The sequence below is a fragment of the Coregonus lavaretus genome (genome assembly GCF_964263955.1).
Source record: "Coregonus lavaretus genome assembly, chromosome: 33".
Taxonomy (NCBI): domain Eukaryota; kingdom Metazoa; phylum Chordata; class Actinopteri; order Salmoniformes; family Salmonidae; genus Coregonus; species Coregonus lavaretus.
This window is the reverse complement of record NC_140020.1, coordinates 15,375,592-15,387,412: the sequence shown is the minus strand read 5'-3', so window position 1 is coordinate 15,387,412 and position 11,821 is coordinate 15,375,592. Positions and strand designations below refer to the sequence as shown.

The window sequence follows — 11,821 nt, the reverse complement described above, 5'->3', positions numbered from 1 at the left end:
TCCCTGCCCATGGGTAGGCCTAAACCTTTTCGTCAACTTAAACTGAAGTCCTCATATAGCAGTGGCATACTCTATGATGTAAACAGAACATAATCTGCAGTTTTCCATAGGGAATTACCATTTTATATTTGCATGTTCTAAATGGGATTGGCTGTGGTAATGTATTAACTGTAAAAGGTTTTGTCTTTGTCAAATAGAGATGAGAGAAGTATGTAATTTATACAAGCTTCATCCTGATGATCACCACGCAATTACTGTAAGTCGCTCTGGTTAAGAGCGTCTGCTAAATGACTAAAATGTAAATGTAATTAGTTGATAAGTCAATTTTACCTAAAGTAATGGTAGGCTACCTACATACATTATTTAATGGTACGGCCTGAACAGGTGCGCTTGATTTAGATCGCCCCGGGTCAGTTTGCACTTTGGAAAAGCCTATTCGTCATTTGGTAGTTCACTGCGCGAACCCCACTCACTCGGCGCGCCAGGCAAGCTCAATCAAGCGTCCATCGTGCCCAGGTGTAAAACCCCCTGGTGATTTCCCCGTTTGACTGGCACAATGGTACGTTCCTAAACTTTAAATCCCTCTCAAGCATGGGCGACTTTGGCAGGTGGCAAACATGGCACTCCACTACGGTAGTTGGGAGGATGAGTTGCAGGGACAGTTCTCGCTTTTATCCGCGACTTCGTTTGAGGTCAAAGAAGAAAGCGAGCAATGGGAGTACACACATGGAAGCTCAAACACGGGGATACTGGACTTGAGTGACGAAGTCTTTATTCTCATCCTACGACGGCTGGATCCCACGTCTCTTTTGAGAGTTGGGAGCACCTGCCGAACCCTGTTTCGAGTTTGTTCCTGCAACTCACTGTGGACAAGACACTTCCAGGTAATGTAAAAATGTATATTGAATTAGTAGTATTAGACTTAGTATTTTGAGATAGACCCGACATTTGCTGATCCTCTTGTGAATGAATAAAGTTGTTAGGTTATGCATTGCACCAACAAACTTACAGATTGTTACACGAGAATATGATTTAACCAAGATGTTTTGTATATATTACTGGCAGTTACAGGATGGGTACTATTTGGTGTAGTACAGAGAATTTTCGACCAACTTTAGCGATACTGCCTTTGCCCTCGATTCGTGGAAAGAGTATCCATGTCGTGTCCACTTGCAGTGGGTCCGTTTGAATGTAGAAAATGCTCAATTAAAAATACTCATTTTTTGCTCCATGAAGTAATCCAACAATGAATGTATGTTGCGATCTTGTCTTTTTCATTTTCTCATTGAAAGAGACTGGTGGGTGTTTAGACCAATATCGGACCAAAGGCCTTTACCGTTACTTATAGTCCAAGGCCCATACATATTCTGTTTAAAGGCGGAATTGGCTCTGGAAGCCAAAACAGTCAAATACTCAAGCTGAACGTGACTCGATTCTCAATTGCTGTACAGTTCCGGAAACATAAATCCTATCTACTTTTTTAAATCACATTTAAAATAATTTCACAGATGCAAAATGCACACTTACAGTACACTGTTTTAAGTTGCAGCTGACAGTATTTTTCAGTGACAACACGTTTGTGGGGTCGTACTAATTAGCCATCTGCGTCGATTTGGAGAAACAGATGGCTAATTAGCACAGGTAGGCTGTTTTCTGTAGACATGCTCTGTAACATGGGAATATGGCGTTGTGGGAACCCTAACCCTATAAAGGTGTATCAATTGAACCATTTTGTTTTTGAAAATGATTTCTCACAGATATGAAAGATGAGGTTCTTATGCTTCCAAAACCTTACCGCAAGCCATGCCTGTTAATATTCAGACCCAGCGTCAGGGCTCTTAAAGCTGCAAATTGTAACTATATGTGTGACTGACAAATTCTCATAGAAATGTCAATCTGTTTTTCTCAATAAAAGCAAGTATAAGAAGTGGTAGATCTGTTCTATTTGTGGCATTTTTTATATGCTTTCCATTAAGTTTAGTTTGTCTTAGTTTCAGTTTTGTACACCAGTTTAAACTACAATATCTTTGGTTATGGAAAAGAGATTTCACAGCGGTTTAGATGGCACAATGATTTGCTACACTATCTTGCTGCTTGTTTTGTCACAAACTGAAATTAAGCAGACTTGGAATTTCATCAACCAGGAAACATAGTGCATCTTTAACAAAACTCCCCTGTACAGAAGACCCCTCCATCCAATGACTTATGTGTAATGTAATGGAACTGAGTCATGATCAAGTGCTAGTGGGTGTCCACCCCAAGGTGCTGAATGTCATAATGACAAAAACCTTTCTCGATCAATGAGAAGATTTGAAATAGACAAGATGGCGGCGTACACATTGTTGGATAACTTCATGGAGCAAAACAAAATCTATAAAAAAACGTTCATTTTCTCAATTCAAATTGACCCCCTGCAACTGGAAAGACATTTTGAGACGTGTTTCCATGAATTGAGGATGAAGACTGTATCGCTGAGGTTGGTCAAATTCTGTGTTACACCAAACCGTACCGATTCTGTAACTCCTAGTAATGGATACCAAACATCTTTGGTTAAATCACATTATCTGGTGTAACAATCTGTAGCTAGCATTGCACGTTCACTTGTAGGCTTTTTCATCTCTCTACGCAGACCTCATTTGGAGTCCCGTTTGCCACCGCCACCTGCTCCATCTCTGCCAAGAGTGTCTTCCGTTTGATCTTCATGTGGCGAACTCTCTTCAGAAACCTGCACTGTAACCGGTCTCTTCAGGAGAAGCTCTTTGCAGAGATCCCATTCCCACCACACAAGTACTGGGTCCAGTGGCTGGTTCTGGAAGAGAATGTTCCTCTGCCCTCAGTGAGACTGCCCTGCACCGACATAGAGAGCTTATGGGGAATTGAGAAGGAAGTGTTGGAAGGTAAAGTCCAAGGTGAGTTCATTTATTTTAGCAGTTTGGCTCCTAGGCATTGCCACCCCTTAATATTAAAACATGTGCACCTGCCACTTCTCGTGAAGATAGTCATGCAGATGCGGGCAGTACAGGAGCATCATGGCAAAAACTGGCCAATAGTCTTCCCCCAGACCATCAGGCTGCTGAATAGCCACCACTAGTCAGCTACCTGCTCACACTGTACCCCTCCTGCACCACTGGACTTCCCCCCCCCCCTCCCAGTGGTCATTTAACATGTTACAGTTGTAAATGTGTATTTTTGTTTCATTCTTCCCTTTAACCTGCACTTTTGGAGCTCGGCGCTTAACCTCTTCACTGTAGCCTGCATTTACATCTGCAACCCTGTGCGTGTGACTGAACTCTAAATCTGAAAAAGTTTGTCAGGTAGTGGAGGAATGTTGTTCACTTGAATATTGAAACGGTTTTGTTCTTTGGCAGACAAAGATGATGATGATGATGCGGGCAGAATGCTGAAGTTTGAATGGAAGGAGCTGTATGCCTTGGCTCTTGAGCATCATGGAAGCATTGCCAAGCTTTTCCAGCATGTTCTCAACCAACAGAGCAATGGTAGGTCATATGGGGCATACCATCTTTAGCTTGGTACTTTTTGTTCAGTCCATATGCTGTTAATTGGCTAAAGGTGGGGTATTTTTGCTGGGATCAATTTTAAGATGTGTCTGCTTTCTACAGCCAGTTATGAATTGTAATTAATCTCTTGACTGTGACCGCAATGGAATTCAAAGGTGGTAATGTCCTTTATTGCCTTCTAAGAGCCTGCTGCCATTTGTTATTCAGATGGACTTTTTGGCAGTGCAGATGAAGGCTCCTGACTGTTGTGCTGTATTACTGGCCAACTTATTTGTGAATTCTGGCCAAAAACATGGCTGTCCCAATGGGTAAAGAAAATGTTTAGTAATTTTTTTTTGAAGTTGACACCACACCTATAAGCGACGACTTTATTTCATCTTCAAAACAGAGCTCTGCTCTTACTCATCATACTCAGTCTCTTGAATGTTGTACTGGGAAGCACAACATTGCCATTTTACTCTGGAAAACCTTTGAGCTGTATCCCCTTGCTGGATTTTGGTTTATTACAGAAACTGTCTGTTTTATGATGGAAGACATCAAGGTAAAAAAGCGTATCAATTTATTTTGCTCTGCTGAGCCGCTTCAAAGTGTTTTTATCAGCTGGTGATATGGGGAGCGGAAACTAGACGCATAGTTTGTCTGACCTGTCACCCTCCGGATTATGAGTAATGTTTTACCCTCTGGACTGAAGCACTAGCCCTGCCTGTCATATACCAACAGCCTAGTCCAATAGGCAGGGCAATGTTTAGGGCAGCTAATGGCCTACAGGCCTTACTTGTATTTATATGTTCAATTTAATGATCCCAAAATAATTACACAAACTCTAAATTACTTTGTGGCAGACAGGCATCGATCTGTCCATCGATAAATGAGTCCTGTTTTCCCTGTAGCTTTTAGACTCAGCTGGCTTTAGATGGGGACTGTTGTGATGGCCATTTATTGGAACATAAATGCAATTTTACATTTGACATGCAGAGCATCCACTTGTGCTAAAGGTTTCTACCCTGATGCAGACTTCTCTCCCCTCTCCTACCCTACCAGACCACTGTGAGCTGGAGGCCATGTTCAGTCAGTACAGCCAGTGTCGGTTCCAGTGGCTCTTCACCTATTGGTTGTTCCGCCAGCCAGCGCCCTTTGACAGGCAGCTCAGGGCCATCTACCTGCAGTGGCGGAAGCACAACAAGAGGAAGGTGGCGTCCTGGGGAGGCACGTTGTGTGACATCAGGTACCTGGCCTCATTGCACCACATCACCACCGACTACTGGAGGGGCAAGCTGGCCCGTGGTGACGAGACTGTGGGTAAGTAGCAGATGTTGCTCCTCACCCTATAATTTTATTCTGCTGTGTTAATGTTATGCACAGTCATGACACACTCTTATTTGGAGTGGATCAAATCTTTAGTTTTTTTCTGGATTTGTTTTAGAACGGTGCCCCCTCAGGTCATAAATATACTTCGCTCATGTTATATTCATTTTCTATGCCCCAAGAATATCATACCACCTTGTCTTATGACTGTTAATGATATAATGTATTTATACATTAATTGGACCAGTGAGTATAGGGCAATGAATAAGCCTCGCCATGCACAGAGGCTCTTCTATGTCGCGTTACCCTGTGGTGCTCCGTTGTCTGTTGTACTTTGACAGGTCTTGTACAAAGCCTCCCGTGATCAAATGGCTCAGCATGGAGCTCTCACGCATGCTGGCTTTCATGTCAAGTATCTATTCTCCTTCCTCCCAGGAATTCAGACTGTGGACAACTATTTCTCCATGTGTAAGTCACTGGTGGCCTGGATTTTAGGGCGTGACTGGGGCAGATTGAAACGCAAGAAGGTATGTTAAAGGAGCTTTTTTCTGTATGACCTTAAATGACTTGGTGTCAGGCAAAATGAGTGTAGTGTACCTACCAACACGAGGGCTCAAGCTGTGTTTTTGCCCACAGCATTTGTAGCACCATGCTGAAAAAAGTCATAGGTGAGACGCCTTCAGACTGCTTGTATACAAATGACATCTTGCCATCTATTCAGTGGTGTCTTTAGTATTCCATCAGTGCATCTCCTTCCATTAAGAATCTCCAGAGCATTAGCTCTGTGCTGGTGATTTCACAAGTCACAGATTGAACAGGCAGCAGGAAGCTCCCAATCTCATGTAATGGGCTGCTAAATGAATTATAGACCTATCAGTGCATGTCCCACTCAATTACACTTCATGTGTGAATACAGTTGAGCTGCAAGAATGTACTCCATAGCCAGCAATACAGTCAAGGACAGTGTTACCAAGAAAATAGAAAACAACAGATTGGCACGTAAACAGTTTATTGAAGCAATTATGACTGGGATTATTTGCACATCTGGTTTACTTAATGTATAGAAATGGAAAACCACTTGTGAAATGTAGACTCAGCGACATGACGTTGCCACGAGCAGCACCGCAGATGTTGAGATGAGCGAGATGCAAGATGTTGCTCTGTCACACAGTATTTGCGCATGTGCACGGTTTCGCTTCACGCTGTTACAGCGTGGTAGCCACGGAAGTTGAGCCTCAAGCTTCAATGTTCTTAGTAGTTGCAGAATTTACACTATGCTGTTTACGTTCTGCATCGGTCATATCGCTAAGTCTACCTTAACTTTTGCATGACCGTAGCCTCAATGACATCCGTTCAGATCATCAAAGCTGGTTTCAACTCCCCTGGTCCATAATCCCTTCATAATGACTTAACTTTTTTGATTAGCCTGTTGTATTGAGTTGTTACTGTGTTACCTGCTCAGTGTACTTGTATACTTTGAAACGTTAGTATTTTATTAGTCTCTCTCTATGAAATGTTATGTGCGGCTATTTTGACATTTCTCTTGAAATAGATTTTTAATCTCAATGAGACTAACCTGGTAAAATAAAGAAATACAGACGTGGACACCCCTTCAAATTAGTGGTTTCGGCTATTTCAGCCACACCCGTTGCTGACAGGTGTATAAAATTTAGTACACAGCCATGCAATCTCCATCGACAAACACTGGAAGTAGAATGGTCTTACTCAAGAGCTCAGTGATTTTCAACGCGGCACCGTTCTAGGAGTGGTGTAAAGCTCGCCGCCATTGGACTCTGGAGCAGTGGAAATGCGTTCTGGAGTGATTCATCACACTTCACCATCTGGTGGTCCGACAGACTAATCTGGGTTTGGTGGATGCCAGGAGAACGCTACCTGCCCGACTGCGTAGTGCCAACTGTAACCTTTGGTGGCGGAATAATGGTCTGGGGCTGTTTTTCATGGTTCGGGCTAGGCCCCTTAGTTCCAGTGACAGGAAATCTTAATGCTACAGCATACAATGATGTTCTAGATGATTCTGTGCTTCTGCACAGAGCCTTGACCTCAACCCAATCGAACACCTTTGGGATGAATTGGAACGCCGACTGCGAGCCAGGCCTAATCGCCCAACATCAGTGCCCAACCTCTAATGCTCTTGTGACTGAATGGAAGCAAGTTCCTGCTGCAATGTTCCAACATCTAGTGGAAATCTTTCCCAGAAGAGTGGAGGCTGTTATAGCAGCAAAGGGGGGGGGGGGGACCAACTCTAATATTAATGGCCATGATTTTGGAATGAAATGTTTGATGTCCACATACTTTTGGTTTGGTCATGTAGTGTTTTATTTTCGCTATTCAGCTTTTAGCTGAACTAAAACGTAAGATGTAGTGTTTGATGCTCCTAAGTGTTACTGTATGTGGTGACTGAGTTCAGGTGTATGAGGACACACTGGAGGGTGTGTACCTGCTGCTGAGGAGGGAGATGCAGGAGACCCTGGTGGAGCATGAGAGGTTCTGGCAGGTGGCCAAGGTCCAGATGACCCGAGTGTGCACCTTGGAGGAGACTGCCGCGAACTACGTCAACTGGAAGATGATTGAGACACTGCCCTACTACAAGTATGTTTCTGTGTTCCAAAGTTTGGGACTCGTAATCAGGATTTCAGATACTTATTGAGGGAATATGGGATTACTGGTTGGGTTTGGAAGAAAACTGTTAGCTAGAAAAGCCTCTTGACCTCTTAGCAGTCACTGCTTGACTTCAATAACCGTCCCATTTTCAAAAAGTGTCCTTTGGTTTGGCTCATATCCTGGGCTACCTGATGAGAATTCGGCCCATAAGACTGTTGCGTGTGATTAGCTATAAAGTGATTATATTCTACTATTAAAAAGTGAGAGTTGCGCTACTTGAGGGGCGTGCTGCTGGTATGCTCTTTGACAGGGCTTTGAAGCCTGGGTGAAAAAGTGTTGAGTATCGGGGCCCTGGTGGTAGCTTCAAACACAGCGCCCGCAGCGCAGCACCCAGCGCTAGCCACTGTCAGTCTATGATGTTTGAACTTAAAGACCGCTCATCCCCCTCGACCTATACAGTGAAGTTCATCAGAAGCACTCAAACCCAGAGATGAATGACATTTTTCCAAATTGTGTTTTTCCCCTGCCTTAAGGAGAGGGGAGCTGAAAGAAAGCCCTGACTGGCTGCAGGACTGAATTTAATGACTGCTTGAGAATAAAAAGCCTTTCACAATGGTATTATCAATGTAATATTTAAAATGCCCTTAGTATTCAGAGCCTCTATCCTGGCTGGGTGAGTCACTTAATATTCTGATAATCCACATTGACACTTTGGCAAGATAGGTTGTTAGCATAACGTGAGCTCTCTGAAAGTTACTTTGGCCACACCACTTTCCTCCTCCATCACAGTAGACATCCCTAGAGATTTGGGTCTTGAATATAATGAACAGTTTCTTCTAAGAGATGACAAATCGCCTTCATGGTGTTATCCATTTTATTTTTTACTCTGTATTCTTGCACATGCTATTCTCCAGTCCCTATGTGGTTTGATAATGTGAAATGTGTCCCTGCGTCTAAAAGAATGATGTGCATATTAGCGATTGGCTCAAAGAAACTGAAAATACTCTTTCCTTGCTACTCCAAAGGGTCTCAATACGGGGCCACCCACCTGTTCATATCTGCATTTTCTGTGTTTTGTTTCACTCTAATTTCTTTTTGTATCAGGAACATCTGGAATGTATTATCTGTCATTCTTTAATATGCATTCATTTTAGCGAGATTGCCATTAGAACTGGCTGAAGTGTAACTCTCTGGCCATCCCTCAGGCTGTACATGGTGTCAGGCAATGTGGTGTACCTGGACCACGTGCAGGGCTTCCTCCACAGGAAGAGGCTGGTCCAGGACTGGATCTTCATGAAGGAGAACACCTGGGTCAGACAGCTGCTGCCTGGTGACCTCTACCCTCTGCTGGAGTTTGACACCAAGCTCTCCCAAGGTATAGTAGGACCTCTGTTCTCCTGTATATATCCACCCTATCAGCCACAAGGTTGTTCTCCAGTAGACAGTGTACAAAACATTAGGAACCTTCCAAATATTGAGTTGCACCCCCTTTTGCCCTCAGAACAGCCTCAATTCGTTGGGACATGGACTCTACAAGGTGTCGAAAGCGTTCCACAGGGATGCTAGCCCATGTTGACTCAATGTTTCCTACAGTTGTGTCAAGTTGGCTGGGTGTCCTTTGGGTGGTGGACCATTCTTGATACACACAGGAAACTGTTGAGCGTGGAAACCCAGCAGCATTGCAGTTCTTGACACAAACCGGTGCGCCTGGCACCTACTGCCATACCCCATTCAAAGGCTCTTAAATATGTTTTGTCTTGCCCTTTCACCCTCTGAATGGCATACATACACAAACATATCATCTTTAACCTGTCACTTTCACCTGGTCAGTCTGTCATGGCAGGTGTCCATAATATTTTGTACACTGTATACTCCCCCACCACCCAATCAGCTACAGAAGGTTGTGTTTTCCAGAACACCCACCCCATCAGCCACAAAAGGTTGTCTCTGAAGACTCCAATGCTTAAATTTCCCTCTTTCTATTGAGTTTTTCAAAGCTGTCCTTTCTCATTTAGTTTCTTACTATACTGAACAAAAATATCAATGCAACGATTTTACGGAGTTACAGTTCATATAAGGAAATTAGTCAATTGAAACAAATTCATTAGGGCCTAATCTACGTATTTCACATGACTGGGCAGGGATGCAGCATGGGTCATGGGTCACCAGCCAATCGGAATGAGTTTCTCCCAACAAAAGGGCTTTATTACAGACATAAATACTCAGTTTCATCAGCTGTCTGGGTGGTTGGTCTCGGATGATCCCGCAGGTGAAGAAGCCCAATGTGGAGATCCTGGGCTGGCGTGGTTACCCGTGGTCTGCGGTTGTGAGGCCGGTCGGATGTACTGCCAAATTCTCTAAAACTACATTTGGCGGCGTCTTATGGGAGAGAAATGAACATTACATTCTCTGGCAACAGCTCTGATGGACATTCCTGCAGTCAGCATGCCAATTGCACACTCCCTCAACTTGAGACATCTGTGGCATTGTTGTGTGACAAATCCACAAATTTTAGTGGCCTTTTATTGTCCCCAGCACAAGGTGCACCTGTGTAATGATCATGCTTCTTGATATGCCACACCTGTCAGGTGGATGGATTATTTTGGCAAATGAGAAATGCTCACTAACAGGGATTTAAACACATTTGTGCACGATTTTAGAGAAATAAGCTTTTGTGCGTCTGGAATTTCTGGGGTCTTAATTTTAGCTCATGAAACATGGGACCAACACTTTTTACATGGGTTTTTTTATATTTTTGTTCAGTATAGTTTAACTTTGTAGCGTTGAGGTAGATTTTTCAGCCTTTAAGGGCTCTATTCAATCTGCATCGGAAGTTCAGGTTTACAGCCCGATTTGCCTTTTACATTTCAATGTTCCCACTTTAGCGGAGACTACGTTCACGTTAAACGCTGCGTATGTCGGCACCATCTGAAGTGACCTTTACATTTCTATCGCTGAATCTTTAATGCTTCAGCTTTACAGATTGAATAGAGCCCTACCATGATATTGATCGTAATCAGTATGTTATTGGGTGGTATGCATTCCTCCTACTGTACAACGGGAGGAAATCCCCTCCAGGGTGGGAGGTATTGAATGCAAGTGGTTTTACATCATTTACCCTGGGCTGTGCTACAGCCATCCATCATTGGATCCCGAGTGGCGCAGCGGTCTAAGACACTGCATCTCAGTGCTTGAGGCGTCACTACAGACCCCCTGGTTCGATTCCAGGCTGTATCACAACCGGCCGTGATTGGCAGTCCTATAGGGCGGCGCACAATTGGCCCAGCGTCGTCCGGGTTTGGCCGGTGTAGGCGATCATTGTAAATAAGAATTTGTTCTTAACTGACTTGCCTAGTTAAATAAAGGTACAATAAATAAATTGGCCATGAGGTTGTCAACCCTGTAAAATGCCTTAGTTAGGATTTAGTACCTTGGCCTGCCCATGGCAGACTGACCCATGGTCCTGATGATCATAGATGGACACAACCAAAGAGGCCATTTGTCTTGTTTACAAGCTTCAAATAATGGCTTTTCAGGTCTGTTCCTTCTGCTGCACCTGTAGTGCTTCCAATACACACAGAATGTGTTCCTAGGAGGGTTTCCTGTAGTGGATGGCTACACAAATGCTTTTTTTTCTTCTTATACACAGGCACACAAAGGTGTGGATCTGCCAATATTGTCCTGGTTTGGTTGGAAGATGTGGTGTTTGCATGGCATTCAGTACGGTTGATGTGGTTTGTGGGGCTATTATGTTTCTGAGGGTATAGTTTCATCTTCACTGTTGTGATGTGGTCTACTGATATGTTGCGGGGCTATTGTCTGACCGTGTCTCCCTTTACAGACAGCCTGCATGGCGACTCCATGCCAGCCCAGCTGAGCAGGGTGATCTGGCTATACCTCCACTCTGGACAGCCGCTCTACCTGGAGGCAGTGAAAGGCCTGGTGCTGCAATGTGCTCAGGCCAGTCTGGGCCACTTCTGCAGCCTCTCCCCTGGCCTCTCCATACAGCCCCATGTCAGCTAGCTGGCTAACACAGATTGACCACCAGACCACTGTTTTTAAGACGCTCTACGATGTACAGTACCCCTTTTTATATATTTTTTTACTGGACCCAGTGTCCACAGTGCTTTTTCTATCACATTCAGCTTTTAGCTATGGCTGGTGAGATGGAATTGCTCTTGATTTTAAATGACTTTTTAAACTTTTTAATCTTGATGTGCAGTAGTTTAATTGATTTTATGTACTTTGTAGTAACCTAGATTGTAGAAACCTTGTTTGCTGTCATGTAATTATGCTACAGCTAACATTTGGGCCAAACCACTGACATTTTTGAATTGATCAATCATTATTCTCCTCAAATGGTGGTAGTGAATTGA

General features: G+C 43.7%; 1 protein-coding gene across 1 annotated transcript; it reads left to right on the top strand.

Annotated features, from left to right (window-relative positions):
• Positions 1–617: 617 nt before the first annotated feature.
• LOC311108710 (uncharacterized protein) lies at positions 618–11,468 on the top strand (the record flags this gene model as incomplete). The annotated part of the gene is made up of 8 exons (XM_084151429.1): positions 618–884; positions 2,630–2,909; positions 3,369–3,497; positions 4,560–4,817; positions 5,259–5,350; positions 7,252–7,433; positions 8,651–8,820; positions 11,287–11,468. The coding sequence occupies 8 exons, from the start codon at positions 618–620 to the stop codon at positions 11,466–11,468; spliced, it is 1,560 nt and encodes a 519-aa protein (XP_084007555.1).
• Positions 11,469–11,821: the final 353 nt, after the last annotated feature.